At 37.9% G+C, this 17,821-nt stretch overlaps 1 protein-coding gene across 5 annotated transcripts in view; it reads right to left on the bottom strand.

Annotated features, from left to right (window-relative positions):
* The window catches only part of LOC105842463 (uncharacterized), a 193,485-nt gene that overhangs the window by 4,503 nt on the left and 171,161 nt on the right, over positions 1 to 17,821 (bottom strand). For all 5 annotated transcript variants that reach the window (XM_062668541.1, XM_062668539.1, XM_062668542.1 and 2 more), the window contains 7 exons: positions 12,174 to 12,299; positions 9,909 to 9,945; positions 8,531 to 8,667; positions 4,249 to 4,503; positions 2,174 to 2,356; positions 1,563 to 1,701; positions 161 to 354 (listed from right to left, as the gene is read on the bottom strand). In XM_062668541.1, coding sequence (XP_062524525.1) covers positions 161 to 354; positions 1,563 to 1,701; positions 2,174 to 2,356; positions 4,249 to 4,503; positions 8,531 to 8,667; positions 9,909 to 9,945; positions 12,174 to 12,299 — 1,071 coding nt within the window. The remainder of the gene's footprint in view (positions 1 to 160; positions 355 to 1,562; positions 1,702 to 2,173; positions 2,357 to 4,248; positions 4,504 to 8,530; positions 8,668 to 9,908; positions 9,946 to 12,173; positions 12,300 to 17,821) is intronic.

The following is a 17,821-nucleotide window of genomic DNA, read 5'->3' on the forward strand; positions in this document are numbered from 1 at the left end:
TTTGTCTATAGTGTAGTCTTGACGAAATCTATGATTATAGAAGTATAATAAATAGTCTTTGAGAACAGAGCCATAATAATGTTCAACTTATAATTTCAATTAATTATAGTTGAATTTCGACTATTGGAGGGCAATTAGTACATATAAAAGTAAAACTTACCACACCATTCTGAACACTAAAGCCTAGTTGGTATTTAGTGTCCGGCCGTTTTATCTTGACCTCAACGACGGGAGCGCACGGTACCACGGTAAGTTTCACTACAGTTTGGTTTTTAGAGTTCTTTATGTAAGTTTGACAGGTCGACAGAGGCAGACCGACGAGGCTTACTCCATTAATTGCTATTATTTGATCGCCTGAAATTAAATAAAAATATTAAGAGAAAATCAAAAACCAAAATTTAATTTATAGAGCCTCATTTAAATAATAATAAAAAAACATGCCTAAATAGCAAAACTGAACCAGCAATTAATATGGTCTTTTTGCATCCTGTTAAAACTAGTCAGATTAAAAAAGTGAAATCATACATTAATTACTGTATAGTCATCGGTCATTGATGCGTGTGAAAATTTAAGTTATTCGAAGGTCTTGAAGTCAATGAAAATGACTCAACAAATTCGTTACATAAAAACAAACTTACATACATAGTACATACACACCAAGCTAATAAAGCGTGTTAAAAGAATTCAGAAAATTTTCATTTGTTTAAAATCAATATTAATTTCGATTACAATTAATCTTTCTTCTCGGTTCGTTGTTACATAGTATAAGTAAGCAATACTACTTATACTACCTACAATATTACGTGTTAAGTTAATAATTAGTAGGGTTTTTTTTGATGACAATTAAGGCTAGAACAATAATAGATTAGGTTGTAATGACGATGAATGAAAATATTTCTGTAATCGACGTATCCTCATACAAGACGGGCATAGCGGCAGATGATTTAATTGTCTTTTATGATCCTATAGATTTAAAATCAGCATCTTTGATATTTGACAAAGTAATGTTCAAATCCGATTAGACAGACTTCGCTGAACATTCTCGTAACATGAGTTTATAAACTTCTATTGAAGTACTATTTGATCGACTCAACAAAATTAATATTGAAAAATATTTGTTTCCGGAATCATCCATGCATATTCTATTCATATACTCTGGTGGTAGGATCTCTTGTGATTCCCCACGGGTCGGGTAAGTACTTGCAGAGGATCGACTTTTCTTTCTATTTTTTATTCCCTACCCATTTGCTAGTAGCCTAAGAGGCTATTCCAACTTCACAAGGAACGGTAGGTGAGCTCACGGGCTCAACCTGAGAGAATTTGCAAATACTAGAACAAGAGCAGTACTTCGCAGAATCTACCACCGGAAGATCCGACGAAAAACTCAGTGGGCTGTGTCTATGGGTTGGTTCGCGTAGTAGTAGAACTGTGACCGGTGCTTGAGGGTTCTAAAAGCACCAAGAGCGAATCCGGGGGATCCGACAAGACATGTTACAGGGGGCGGCGGCTTTGCATTACCCCGTCGCGGTCGGGTATAGGCGTTCGTCTGTGCGCGGACGTACCTATGTTGAGTTGTCCGCAGCGCGCGGCGGCGCCGGCGGGCGCGAGGTTGGCGATGACCACAGTGGGCAGCATGGAGCCCCACCCGGACTCCACCACCACCACGCCCAGGATCTCGCCCTTAGTCTTTGGTACTACCACCTGAAGGGACAACTTGTTATTACAACAAGCTTAATATTTATCTTTCCACTGAATCTTTTCGCACCGTTTGTTAAAAAAAAACTATATTTTATTATTATTTACTATCTGAACCGGCAGACTTCGTAGTGCGTCAATCGATAAATAAAAGACCTAAACTTTTGTATAAAATAAAAACAAAAGTAATCCGTCCGATGGGAGACACATCAAAGGGAAAACAATTTTTTTTTTGTTTTATTTAATTCCGAGCATTTTCATATTTATCTACCTTTCAAACTTTCTCTGGACTTCCACAAATAATTTAAGACCAAAATTGGCCAAATCGGTTCGGCCGTTCTCGAGTTTTAGCGAGACTAACGAACAGCAATTCATTTTTATGTAATATATAGATTCCTAAAAAAATTTTGAAGCTTTCAAAATATTCTACAATATGATGGCCCTGCTTGAAGTGTCAAGCTCTTGACAAACTATGTACCTCTTTCTGCAATTCCTTTTTCGCGAACATCTGGAGTTCATCACCGAATATCTCCTGACTGTTCAGCACCTCTTGATAATCCATCTCCTTGACGAAGCTGTGGTCTTCGATTCCGTTTGCTTTTAAAAACTCCATGTAGGCCACTTGAAAAGCTTGGCCAATCGACTGCGCTATGAATTGGGCCTGTAAAATAAATTTCGGTAAATTACAGTTTAGGCTGGCAACTTTTAGGTAGTTTTAGTAGAAAACGATAATACGATTTTGGATTATCTTTTAAAAAGTTATTAATTTGTGATTATTATATGATTAATTTAATCGCTATTATTGAAAGACTATTTAGATTAACCAAAACGTGAAATGGGAATGCGTTTACGTACGACGCACAAAGATAGAACATAAGTAAGCTTAATAAACTAAAAGCTAGTATAATTTGTTTTAAACTATACAAGTTTCGCTGAATCTAAGGCCGTCTGGTGTAGTGGTAAGTGACATGGTCACTGCACAAGGGGGTCGCGGGTTCGAATCCCGCCAAGGGAGGATATTTGTATGATAAATAGAAAAATATCTTTTCCAGGGTTATGGATGTATATTTAATATATGTATGTGTATAATAAAAATATTACATTTATTTCCGTTATCTGGTACCTGTAACACAAGTTCTTTACGAACTTACCACGGGACCCGTTAACATGGCGTGATTGTTTGTAAATATTTATTTATTATTTTATTTATATGTATTAATGATTATGAATGAAGTTTAACATTTCCCATTAAAGAGAGTTTTACATCGAATATTGTTTAATAGTTGAGTCGTCTATTATCAAAGGTGGCAATCTGTGCATTTGGACAAAAAAATTTTATTGATATGTCAATACAGATTGAGTTGAATATAATCGTCTCCTTCAAAGAATACAGTTCAAAACCTGCATTAAATAAAGGTTAATAGTTAACCTGTTATTTATCTAAGATGTCGTTCCGAAGAGTTTTGTGACTGCCAATGGAATACAAAGTCAATAATTCGTTTTTCTGATTTACCAATCATTGTCCAAAAGTCAGATTGCCGGCTTTGATAATAGTCGACTCAGTTGACTTAATGCGCAAAGATGGGTAGGCAGCGGCTTGGCTCTGCCCCTGGCATTGCTGAAGTCCATGGGCGACGGTAACCACTCACCATCAGGTGGGCCGTATGCTCGTCTGCCTACAAGGGCAATAAAAAAAAAAAAAAAGATGTGCCAAAGTAGGTACAAATTAATCATTATAAATTTCACAGCACAAAAAACTTTTTGCAGGAAATCCACGTCTTTAATGGCAAAAAACAAGGGTTATATGCCGATATCGCGTTATAATATTACCGCGTTATAGGGGGGATATATTCAGAAGTACGTTCTGCGTTCTCATTTGTTTTTACAGACCGTTTGCCAAATAGACAGATGAGCTCATAATACCACAGTGTTAATACCGCTATGCGCCTTTATACAACGACTATCCAGTACTACAGTCCGGCAATTGTCAGAACAGGGGTAAACACCCGTGAGGGCCATCAACAATAAATGTTGCGAATTAGCAGAACGAGCAGAGGGAAGAAATCAACAAGGAATACAACTGCTGTACAGCGATTATTAAAAAGTGTTAGGTAGACCTGGGTCCCATATCTGTATGTACATTTTGTGTTACACCGAAATACCGCACCGACTTCACAATACGCGCGATACCAGCTGAACTTTTTTTTTTTATTGCTTAGATGGTTGGACGAGCTCACAGCCCACCTGGTGTTAAGTGGTTACTGGAGCCCATAGACATCTTCAACGTAAATGCGGCACCCACCCCGAGATATAAGTTCTAAGGTCTCAAGTATAGTTACAACGGCTGCCCCACCCTTCAACCCGAAACGCATTACTGCTTCACGACAGAAATAGGCAGGCCGGTGGTACCTACCCGCGCGGACTCACAAGAGGTCCTACCACCAGTAATTACGCAAATTATAATTTTGCGGGTTTCATTTTTATTTCTTACAAAATATGAGACTCCAAATTTGTTTTACTCGAAGTGAACTTGTTCGATTATAATTGACTCACCTCCTCGCTCTCAAAAACGTGACATATCATCTTGGGCGTACGGTTCAGTTTCGGTTGATCGGAATCGTTTTCGTGCGGAACGAAACGTCGCCTCGCCATCAAAACCACCAGGTCCCCTATATCGGCGATGTACGATATCGTTCTGAGGGCATGGTCCATCATGATCTCTTTCAGTTCCGTGTTTAAAACCATTATTTTTTCCGTTGAAATGAACAGATCCACTTCGGTGCTCGGTTGGTTCTCGCCCTCGGGTGCCTTCGCAACGAAAACAATAAATTTAATAAAGCATTTTTAAGTGTCTCCCTTGCGAACAGATTTTGTTATTAATTTTTAAAGTAAAACCTACAGATCGAGTCAAAAAAGAAATAATATTGGTAATACTAATATGGTAATATTTTCCCCTATTTAATAGATGGTAGCCTAAGGGGCTATTCCAGTTACGCGCAGACGGGTAGGTGAGCTCACGGGCTGAACCTCAGCGAGTGTTGTTAACACTAGCCCTAGCAACAGCAGTGCTTCGCAGAATCTACCGCCGGATCAGAGTCGCGACCCACTTGGAAGATCCGGCGAAAAAATAAACTGGTTATTTCTATAGGTTTAGTAATGTAACTTGATATAGACGGCAAGCAACATTATTCGTAAGGCGCATTATAAGCCCGCTCGAGTCGGTACCACCATCTTTTTTATTTCCGCCACAATGTTATCCGTTCCCCGGTTTGAAAAGTTGTATTTCATGCAATATAGATACTTTCTCTGTCTCAAAATGTAATGATGTAATTCCACAATTCGTGACTCCGCAATCTAAGTCGAAACAGGTATGGTGGGCAATATTTTTGTTGGAATATACTGCGGATCTGCGGACCCTAGCCAACTTTCTTCGCTTATCTATAATTGCATAGCATTGGAAGATATACCAACAGTTTTGTTATTCGAGGTTTGAAAAAAGACCTCAGCACATTGACTGGATGTGTCACCGACATTGCCTATATCAGTGATTGTCCATGTAAAACACTAACCAAGATACGTTTTTTACACTATGCTTGATATGATAAAAACATAAATTTTGATCTTTCTAACTTACCAATGCCTAATAAAATCCATGGGTGAGCAATAAGGAAAAATCATAGAAAGAGTTGTTAATTTAAATATATATAAGAAAGGAATTACAATAAAAATCTACTTAATTACGAAACGCATATACGTTTACGCAAAAAAAACGAGTTATACCTATATATAACAAGTGGTCGTTATATCACAGCGCGAAGACGATTAGCCTACACTATTACTATTAATCATTGCTAAATATATTCATGAAAAACATTTATATGCAATATTCAACGCAAATAACGAATGATTAAGGCTGTTTTTCGTATCAGATTTATGTTTTATATTTTACCCATACAGTATATTTTTTGGTAAATTTTTATTGACGGCAAAATATCAAGGGTCCTTTTTTTGGAAATGTCATACATAATAATTCATTTCAGATGTGGACCCAATGCTTTGATACATTAAACATTAAAATGATATAATAATAACAAATTATTCATATGGATTAGCTGTCGGCCAAACCACCTTGATCTTAGTGACTGCCTCCTCGACCATGTTCTTTTTGAGTCGTTTTTTCCTTCTCCTAGAGTCCTCGTCCACCTCGACCGATCCCAGGAACGTGAGGCGGAACACGGCCGCCGGCGCCGCGTACACCCCGGAGTACGGACCATCGCAGCCCCACTCCCACTGTAGGACACACCGGCTAACCTCCTCACCGAACCGCTCGCTCTCACATTGTCGTATTCGATATTTTTTACGATTGGCAACTCTTTTTACCGATTTATCACTATCGATGTTCGATGGCCAGTATTATTTATGTCATAAAATCGATTACTGACATATAAATTTTAATAGTTTTTTCTCTTAAATTCAGTAGGCATATTCTATACACAATTTCGCGATAATTATGAAAGCAAACTTTGTAGCTGAATGAAGCTTTTGAAAAATATTCGATTTTCATCGGACTATATATAGGTAAAGCCTTTTTCAAACGCGCATATCATTGTACCTAGCCAATCATCAGATTGACGAAAACGCAAGCAAAAATAAACTCGAATACAAACACGCACAATGATGAGAGAAGCGAGCGAGCGATAACCGTTGTCGTTAGTTCGGAAGCCTTACGATTAATAAAGTTAATTAAATCATCTCCACTCGTGCTTAGGCGTAAAGCTAATCCGCGATGTCTGTGCAGGCTCTCTCGGTCCGCCGGAAATCGGCTACAGCCGGTGTGAATCGGATATGGATCATGCTGTATCGTGCAGATGTGAAACTCGCGTGATCATAGAGCAAGCGTCCCACGCGCGCCAATATTCGTCCGTGGCAGCACAGATTATCCAAGAGTACGAATTAAAAAAAAATACACACGATAATCTAATTAAGTAAAATCGTAAAACATGCTAAATGTGAAACGAGCACTTGTGAACGGAAAGGCTGTCACCTTACCTTAGTTCGAAGGTTTTTAGAGCGCAAGGACGTAATGTAAAGCATAGCGACAAGCGGTAAAGTAAGCGACAGACAAACATATTCAGAGGAGGCTAGCCGGCCAGTACGGGATCCGACATTCTTCCAGGTCGGGTCGAGGGGGTGAGGAGCACGCTGAAAAAAACACTCTAGTGCCAAGTCAATAAGAGCGTAAATGGTTTGGCGGACAGGTCGGTGGACGTCACCACAGAGTTGACAAATTCATTCACGGGGTACCGTAACTCTCGGCATAAAAACTAATCTAATTAATATTTATAATTATATTTCAAGTACACTAGCATTCTCAATACACTAAACCTACAAAATACTGGTATTTATTTAGAGCATGAAATTACATATTTACATAATAATTTAAAATGTGTTTGAAAAATATTTTACAAGTTTAAGGTGCAAACACTTTCCGTTAAAATATTTTAAACGTAAATGAACCTAGCTGCAATTATCAAATTGCCAATAATTTAAATTAAATTTATAAGTCTGTGCCAAGAATTGACTGATATTTGTTTTTTTTTTTTTTTGGTAACACTGACGAAGTGTTTTTTCAGATGTCTAACCCGTTTTTTTCTTTTCTCAGTGGAGTACTTGTAAGCCTTGCGGAACCGTGTCCATTCTGGTAATAATAGTCCATTCTGGTAATATAATAAAGAGATAATAGTAAAACGCAATTTCATGCTCGCAAACACAGTACATAATATCTACATAATATATAATGTTAGGTACTTTTAAACCGATTCACACGGGCAGTTTTTGCCTTTACATTAAATGAGAATGCGTTAATTAACAATTCATTTAACTGTTGTGTCAATATAATACATCGATCAGTCGGATAATTAATTACTTCAAATTGAAATCAAACAAATAAATACAATTTTATATAGTCCTAATAATAATGTATATGAAACAGATTATTAATTGTTGAAATTAGGTGTGGTGTGTCATCATAAAAACTGGTTTTCCTTTAACTTTGAAAAAATATTTATTTTTAATAAGAATATTATTAAAATAAAGTTTTACGGTTTAATCTCTTGTTTGTAGTTAACAGGTTTCGCGGGCATGGTAGAAATACTTAGGTAACATAATAATGTTCGCATCTCTTGTTTTATGAAGGAAGGATTACTGGTCGCCCTGAGGCCTTTCCAGTTTCACCAGGACAGGTGGGAGAGCAAAGACCCAGCCAGGAGGGGGCGGGATTTTCTAACAGTTACCCGACCGCCTCCGAAGGAGACCTAACAACTCAAGAGTAGCATCGGTACCGGATCGCAGTTACTTCCTTGTTCCCCCAAACTGTATACAAATAATCTGAACATCTATTGAGGAGAGCATTAGGTAGACTTTCCACGCACACACAAAGCAACCGTGTAATATCTTGAAGTGTAATTTATTTTATTGGGTTTCATTTTAAAAATGAAACGGGAATGTCTATTACTTCAATACTTCTCAGGACTGAAGTCCATTTACGAAGCGTGTTGCGGATAATAATATGTACTCTTAGGTTATTAAACTACCTTGCATTTTGATTTAATAAAAAAAAAAAGATTTAGATATGTTTTACGAAGCAGTGGTACATGGTATGATGTCTGACTTAAATTCAATCAGCATATTAAAAGTCATCCAAATTTAAATGATACTAGGTTGGATCAACTGATATTACCTGGTATATTACCCGACGTACTAACCATAGATTAAACCGCAAAACGAAGACACGTGTAAATATTAAACAAAAAAAAAACGATATTACTCCGTTTACCTTAATCCTGGAGACCGCTTCTTCAGCTTGGAGCATCCGAGTTGCCTTCGTCGGCTGACCCTCGCAAGCGAGCTGGGTGGAGCCGAGGTAACGAGCTCGGAATAAGACACCTTCGATCAGAACTGAACGTATTGTTTCTGAAAAAGTTCAATGACACTGTTGTATTTCCAGTTTTTTAAACATAATCTAGGTAGTATATCGAGAGGTGAAAGGCGACATTGGTTTAACGGACATTTTTGCAAATTTTATCCAGGAGAGCCATTTAAAGTTTAAATGTTGTATGTAATAGAGAGAGAAGTGCCGTGAAGCAGTGATGCGTTTCGGTTTGAAGGGTGGGGCAGCCGTTGTAACTATACTGAGACCTTAAAGCTATATCTCAAGGTGGGTGGCGCATTTACGTTGTAGATGTCTATGGGGTCCAGTAACCACTTAACACCAGGTGGGCTGTGAGCTCGTCCACACATCTAAGCAACAAAAAAATAAAAAAATAAAAAAGAGAAGAAGGTGGAACCCGTGAAGCTATAGAGCTATAGATAGGCTAATATTTATATGAATGCTTGAGTGTTGGAGTTAGACTCCCTACACCAGTTGCGGGGGCATTAATGATGAGAATCTTTGTGGGGGTGAGAAATAACAATGTTAATTTTAAATGCCCAGCGAAACGAAGACGGGTACAGCTAGTATCAGATAAAAGTATATTTCCAGACATCTATTATTGAATAGCATTATTGGTATCATTTTATTTCTCGTTACTTCAAAGCAACGTATCGTGAATCTCTTGAATAACTAGCTACATAGTAATAAGGTCAAAAAAGTCAAATTGTTATTTCGATTTTTGTTTTGCGTCTTTACGAAGTGTTGTACATTAACACTCACCGTTTTATTAATTCCATGCGCAGCGTGAATGAAATATTCATTTTCAGTTTGATTTATTTGATCATAATTTATGTTACATTAGAAATAAATAGATCTATTTTTATATTAATCTGAATAATACGAAGTGTACATCCTTCCGGATAGGCAATGACTTATGCGAATATAAAAATTATATTTACTGCATTGGACATATGTCCTTCTCGTTTTAATAACTACATTTTCATGAGTCCGGAAACTAAAGTGAAGGCAATGGTGTTCCTCCCTCCCATTTCACGAGGTCGCTGACCCCGAGCGTCAGCTGATTTTTGAGTTGAGAGAGAGAGAGAGGGAGAAAGTGTGTGTGAGAGAGAGAGAGTATTCTTTATTGTACACCAAAAAACAAAACAGTTGAGTAACAATTCAATGCAAAAAAACATGTTTTTAAGATATAAATTGTTTTTTTTTTAATTCATTTACAGGACGGGCACAGTACAATCTATATAAAATAGTAAGTTAAACGAACCTTCCTTGTTTTTGCTCTTCTTCTTTCCGTCTTTGTCCTGAAAAAAAAAACGATAAAATCATTAAGATATCATATCATAAATAATGAAATCAAATGTAAAATAGTAGTCACCAAAGCACACACGGACAAAAATTTAATTGCTTAGATGGGTGGACGAGCTCACAGCCCACCTGGTGTTAAGTGGTTACTGGAGCCCATAGACATCCACAACGTAAATGCGCCACCCACCTTGAGATATAAGTTCTAAGGTCTCAAGTATAGTTACAACGGCTGTCCCACCCTTCAAACCGAAATGCATTACTGCTTCACGGCAGAAATAGGCAGGGTGATGGTACCTACCCGTGCGGACTCACAAGAGGTCCTACCACCAATAATTACGCAAATTATAATTTTGTGGATTTGATTTTTACTTCACAATGTTATTCCTTCACCGCGTAAGTCAATCGCGAACATTTGTTGAGTACGTATTTCATTAGAAAAATTGGTACCCGCCTGCGGGATTCGAACACCGGTGCATCGCTAGAATATTTAGATTAGTCAACATTTTAATACGAACGAACTAAGCACTGTGTAATTAATTACTGCTCGATATTTAAGTAAGCATATAATAATAAGACGGCTTATCTGAATATTCGTGTGTCTGTGTGTATTAGTTTTTATGTACATATGTAATACAAACTAGCATACAGTGTAGTATAATAATTTGTTACAGTCATTATTCATCGAATATTCATTATTCGTAAGTTGAATTTTAATGCGTATTACAAATTTAGCAATATTTATTACAATTTTAGGTAACATTTGTAAAATTTTAACTCTTCTTACCACATTTAAAACCACAACAACAACAACACATTTACTGGTGGTAGGACCTCTTGTGAGTCCGCGCGGGTGGGTACCACCGCCCTGCCTATTTCTGCCGTGAAGCAGTAATGCGTTTCGGTTTGAAGGGTGGGGCAGCCGTTGTAACTATACTGAGACCTTAGAACTTATATCTCAAGGTGGGTGGCGCATTTACATTATGGATGTCTATGGGCTCCAGTAACCACTTAACACCAGGTGGGCTGTGAATCGTCCACCTATCTAAGCAATAAAAAAAAAAAAAAACATTATTCGATTTACGATCCACCGGTGGGCCTAGCGTACCATATCATTCGGGCCAAGCCAAAATCAAGGAATCAGTATATTTTTTATCAACTGGAGATTCATTCTAAAATTTATAAAATGCGATAATCTGCACGGAAGATAAAAATTAGCGACTTTTATCGTCTACTAATTTAGATACTTTAAAAGGCCCACGGTTGTCCCTCGTGGCTTGGTCATGGTACAGTAAGATAGGGCTCACCGGTGGGCGCCGTGACCTGAATGAAAATACTCGATTTTTCATAAGGCTTTCCACGTGTTAGTTATTGCGATGCGACTATGCCGGTGTTTGAATTACGCAGGCAGTTAGATACCAGTTTTTTCTAACTTTTTTTTTCCCTACCTAAGCTGATAAGCCTTGAGAGGCTATTTCAGCCTAACCTTAACTAGTAGGTAAGCTCACGGGGCTAAAACCGGAGTGATGCTAATACTGACCCTAGCAAGAGCAGTGCTTCGCAGAATCTACCACCGGATCGGAAACGCGACCCACTGAGAAGATCCGGCGAGAAACTCAGTGGGCTGTGTCTGTGGGGTTTTCTAACAAAATACGTACACACACACACGTTAGCACATGTTCACGAATGACTTCGACGATGAAGGAATAACATTGAGTAATAAAAACCAAACCCGCAAAAGCTAGAATTTGCGCAATTACTAAACAACTAAGAGAGAGAGAGAGAGCGACCTCAAATCTTACGTTATTGATGTCTATGGACTCCCGTAACCACTTAACATCAGCTGGGCCGTTGCTTCGTTCACTAATCTAAAAAAAGAAGAAATCTAAGAAAAGAAGAAAAAAATATTTATTTTGGTACTATTTACTTCACTATTACGGTAACAACACGACATGGTTTTAAATTTGTGTAAAAACCGAGAAAACTCACATGTTTTAAAGAGAATTTACATATATAGGTACTGTGCTGTTAGTAAATAACCAATATAAGGGATTTTTTTTTTTTTTTTTATTGCCCTTGTAGGCAGACGAGCATACGGCCCACCTGATGGTGAGTGGTTACCGTCGCCCAAGGACTTCAGCAATGCCAGGGGCAGAGCCAAGCCGCTGCCTACCGTAAACCCGCAATGGGGAGGGATGGAATGAACAAGTTCTTTGCGTCTTCAGACCTTTCCATTATGAAGATTCTCCTCGTCTTTGTTGTCGGCTGAGTCGTGAGCATGAGGCGGGGAGCGCGCCGAGCCGGACCCGCTGCCCGCGGGCATCACCGTCCGGGATTTCGGTTTCCGCCAACCCTACAACATTTAGTATCATTATTTAGTCTTCGCGAATCGTAGATGTAATCAAAACTGCTTCTACGGTTTAATTTAGCATTTTTATTGTCCTTAAATTATTTCCGTTGTTTCGATTACGGACGGACATCTATCTCCATGATGTCCCGGAGCTTGACTCAGTCAGTGAGTATATACAGTCGGCATCAATACGCCACTTTGAGAAGGCGGCGCGACACGAAAATCCTCTTGTCGTGGCCGCCGGAAATTACATACCTAATCCTGTGGACCGAATGGTAAACAGTCGACGTTGCTCTAACACGTCATTACTAAACCTCCCGATCCATTAACGGTGCTTTTAGGTACGTCAAGCACCGGTCACCGTCCTCGCCGAACCCGTCGCTTGCGAGGAAGGGCTCGTCGAGTAAATTAAACCACAGACACAGTCCACTGAGTTTCTCGTCGGATCTTCTCAGTGTGTCGCGTTTCCGATCCGATGGTAGATTCTGCGAAGCACTGCTTTTACTAGGGCCAGTGTTAACAACACCTCGCGTTAGAGCCCCGAGAGCTCACCTACAGCTAGTGTAACTCTGATATAGCCTCTCAAGGCTATCAGCAAAGGTAAAAAAAAAAACAGACGGACTGGTAACTGAGGTCGTCCGTGACCAAAAGAATCCAAAAGTAAACAAAACAATAACATAATGACAATAGAAAACAATAAGTAAAATAAGTTTTAACTACCTACAATATTAATTGAATTTAAGAATTCAAACGCATACGCATTAACATTTGTTCGAAAACAATAGTGTTCAAGGTACAAGTTCAGTGCCGTGACCTTAGTGCCAATGTTGTGGGAATAACGACGAAGGGAAGATCTTCCACCGAGCGGGCGATATTGCTCGGTAGACCGACGGTCCGAATGTTGTTGTTCAGAACTTGTTTATATTCAAGCTTATCTTTGAAAGTGTCGTTAACAAGATTCAGGCATCTGTCAAATATCTTGTGTTCTAAGATGGCTACCTGCCCAATGTTATTTGATAAAGATGACTCTAGCAATTACTCTAGCAATGTCTGATTATCTTAGTTCACTAATTATTCTGGCTGTATGCGGTGGCTAGAGTAGCACTTTCGACTTCCTTCCAAAAACTAAGAAGTGTTGAAATAATAGACGTAGTTTAAAATCTAAAATAAAAAAATATATTCTTCAAAGGTAAAATCGATTTGTTATGGCGCCGTAAACTTTAGAAATTTCCCTGAAACATTCCGTGAGTGTTAGGATACTTCGGGTCGGTGTTTCGATCGATGTTCAATATCGTAATATTTTGAGGGTAAAGCAAAGTTAGCGTCAAAAATGTTAAGAGTCATCAACAGAGCGAAGCGATACTTCAGTTACTTCTATTTGTCTACAGAAGAGGGTCATTCGAATTATTGATAATCCCATTTGGAGGGAATTCGACTTTATCCATGCTTTGTATCGTGTGATGATCTCTGCGATGATCCCATCATCTCGTTCTTACCATGGTACCGGCAGTCACCAGAGCAGAGTCCATTCATACTACCTAAAACCACTGCGTTCATCCACAGTGCAGTTCCATAGATTTTTTCTGCCACGTACCATCCGGCTTTCGAATGAGCTCCCCTCTACGGTGTTTCCAGACCGCTACCACACTGAGCGGCGGCTTGGCTGTGCCCTGGCAATGCTGATGTCCATGAGCGAAGGTAACAACTCACCATCAGATGGGTCGTACACTCGTCTGCATACAAGGCTAATGAGAAAAAAGGTCTGAGTTCACTGGAGCTTTCATGGAATTGACGATAAAGAATTTTAGCGTGTCGATGATAGGACATGATGAGCTATCTGTTTGTAAGTTGCGCAATCGCGCTGATGACTCAACTAATTTAAATGAGAATAACTGATGTCTAAAGCGGGTAACATTAACTTTATTCTGCATGAAACAGTAAAAAGTTAAAAAGGCGTTTATAGATATTTTAAAAACATTCAAATGCTAAGTTAATTGAGTAACAAATTTTCGTAACTATCGATAGAACACATATAATTTGTAAATAATTAATAAGCGATCAGAGAATGAGGAAACTTCACATTCCTTATTATATTTTATCGTATATTTTATTGTACTAAGTGTGTAGGCACACAACCTCTCTGGTATTAATCGGTTATCAAATTCGGTTAAAAACCAACATGAAATCGTTGTCTCAATTGTACAGTAATTACGCAAAATCTTATAATTGGGGGTTTGATTTTTGCTATGCTATTGAATTCCTTTATCATTGGTATTCATTAGTGAATATGAACTAATTACGTATGCATTTCGTTTTGATAAAATTGGCACCGTCTGTGGGATTTGAATATCAAGACAGTCGCACCACTCGATAAGAAGTACACCAGGCGAAAACTATGTGTTTCGTCAACTTCAAAATTTAAAACTAAATTGAAATACTCAATATTTTGCACCTTTTCCTTTTCATCTTCTTCGACATTTAACCCCGATTCACTAACTGCAACGTTTGAATCACTACTAGACACGTTGATGTGTTCTGATTCAGTGTTTCCTTGTGCTACATCCGCAAATTCTCGCTTAATGTCCGTGGTATCATTAAAATTTTCATCTTTTACCTTTTCATTACATACAGTTTTTTCACCATCGTAATCTTCTATTTTTGATTCACCAGCACTAATTCTTTCTAGACTCGTGCTTTTGGAAATGGCATCATTAAATACGATATCTTCATTGGCATCACTTATATTACTGACTTTTCTGTTGTCATGTTCATTTATTTCTTTCTGAATATCTGAAAATACTTCTGTTTCTTTAAGTATATTATGTTCTTTCTTATCATGTGCACCTTCGTTGTCCAGTTCCCCGTTAACTTCTTCTGTAAAATTTTCTCTGTCAGCTTCTTCGGTATTCAGAAAATTTTCGCTTGTTTCCTCTTTCCTGTCGACATCACATATTCTGTTTGTTACTAAACACGGCTGTCGCTCTTCTTCGTTCATTTTGTCGATTATCATTTGTTTATAATCTATTTCAATAATTCCTCTTTAGTTACTATCAATAATCTTACAATATATCTGTTTATAATATGTCTATGCTCCCAGTTTACATTAACATTTCCCATATTGAATTAGAAACGGAAAATTTCCACTGCAACAATCCCGAATAACACGCATTTTCAACAACACAACACAACACACGTTTCAAAACACGTCTTTTATTTATGATTACATATTCATGGACAACATTAATACACTGACTGCCACGTTATAAACGTTTAAAGTTAATATTGTAGATAGTGTTTTATCTGTAGCGCGGTCGTCCGCGTATTGATAAAAATATGATTGAATAAAAAGAAACACACATGCACTCCACTCGATCAACTTATGAACACTGACAGACGACCATTTGTGCAGATGAATACGTCATAGAGTAATTGTTTATGGTTTATTTAGATCTTTTTTAATGAGCCGTTTGAGAATTTATTAATATTTCTTTAACGATTATTTTTCTTTCTTTTAGGCTCCGTGAAATTTAATTCAAAGATTAAATAATTTGCTTCGTTTTTAAAATTAAATATTGAATATTAAGTGAGAGAAAACTTACCTTTTTCGCTAACAAGAGCTAAAAAAACGAGAAAACAAAGACTTATCGATAGTGGGAATACATCCAATTTTGTTTTGTTTTTATAAGCTATTTTGAAAAAATAAAACTCATTGTTTGAGATAAAATAATAAGTAAAAAAAGTAAAGGGAGTAAGAAACTTGTGTGTCTTCTTAGATACTTAAATAATAGGCATATAAAATCGAATGAACAAAATCTAATCTTTGATCAAAAATAGGAGAGCAAGGTCATTGCGCGTGCGCCGACTCGACCTATAGCTGCTATTAGCTGTTTTGTTCAAGTCCAGAATAAACAAACTTGCGAGCAGCTGATGATTACATCACCTAATCACCTTACTGAATGAAATTATGTCGAACCCGCTTGACCTTTTGGAGACGCCATCACATCTGTTTTTCTTATTAGTATTATTTGGTAAATGTAGTATTTAGATTACACTATATTATATTTAATAATATAGTGTTTAGACTATTGCAAAATGTATCTGAATGTGATTTGTTTTTTTTTTGGTGTAGATTAGCCCATAGATATCGCAACCTGAATACCGCCACCAGCCTTGAGACGTGAGGTCGTAATTTTTTATTGCTTAGATGTGTGGACGAGCTCACAGCCCGCCTGGTGTTAAGTAGTTATTGGAGCCCATAGACATCTACAACGTAAATGCGCCACCGACCTTGAGATATGTTCTGTCTCAGTATAGTTACAACGGCTGCCCCACCCTTCAAACCGAAATGCATTACTGCTTCACGGCAGAAATAGGCAGGATGGTGGTACCCACCCGCGCGGACTGACAAGAGGTCCTACCACCAGTAATTACGCAAATTATAATTTTGCGGGTTTCATTTTTATTACATGACCTGAACATTTGTTAAGTACGTATTTCACTAGAATAATTGGTACCCACCTGCGGGATTTGGGCTTAAATTGTTATTTCCACGTGACTAATACCAAAACATGTGATTTTTTCTCATTGTTTGACGGGCCTAACACCTGCCGCAGATAAAAAGATTTTGCCAGACTTTCTTTCTCGTTAGATAATATCTCAAATATTTTTGATACTTTATGTCGTAACATTCTAAGCCTCACTTCGATTTCAAAATTCAACGAGAGTTTCATTGGCAAGCATAGAGCATTTATCAAAGAACAAAATTAAAGCCAAAGCGATTTAAATATTTTTTTTCTGTTTAATATTTAAAATTTGTATGGTCTTGAGGCATATCTAGTATATTATTCAATTTCTTTGTAAGCCGTGACATTAATCGCTGTTCATACGTCTAAAGTTTTTTTTTTATTATTGAAAGATTACTGGTGGCCCGAAGGCCTTTCCAGTTTCACCAGGACAAGTGGGCGAGCAAATGCTCAGCCAGGAGGGGTGGGATTTGCTAACAACTGTCCGAGCGCCTCCGAAGGAGACCTAACAACTCAAGAGCAACTGCTTCGCGAATGAATCTACTACCGGATCGGAATCGCGACCCCCTGAGAAGATCCGGCGGGAAACTCAGCGGGCTGATGTATGGGTTAGGTTGCATGTCGACCTCTTTGTCGAGTTCGACGAGTGCGGTTACCGGGGCCCGTCTAAAGTATAAAATAAGCCCACACATTTGTTAAAAAAAGTCCATGACTCATTTGTGACCTATAGTAGCTTACTAGGCTGCACTAAAAGTATCGGGAATGGAATATTTCCACTCTTTCTGTCATATTAAAATCTTTTTAATTGAAAACTCCTTGGTTTTAAAAATCGAATACCATTTATTTATTTAAAAAAAGATTCTCGGTCTTGTCACGAGGTTTTGTCAAACTTGTTTAGTCGTTGAGAAAATGGAATTGACTCGAGAAAATTCAAAAGCGATGATTTATTATGACTTTCGAAGTGGTTTAACACAAAAACAGTGTGTTGACCGGATGATTTCT

The sequence above is a fragment of the Bombyx mori genome, chromosome 5 (genome assembly GCF_030269925.1).
Source record: "Bombyx mori chromosome 5, ASM3026992v2".
Lineage (NCBI taxonomy): Eukaryota > Metazoa > Arthropoda > Insecta > Lepidoptera > Bombycidae > Bombyx > Bombyx mori.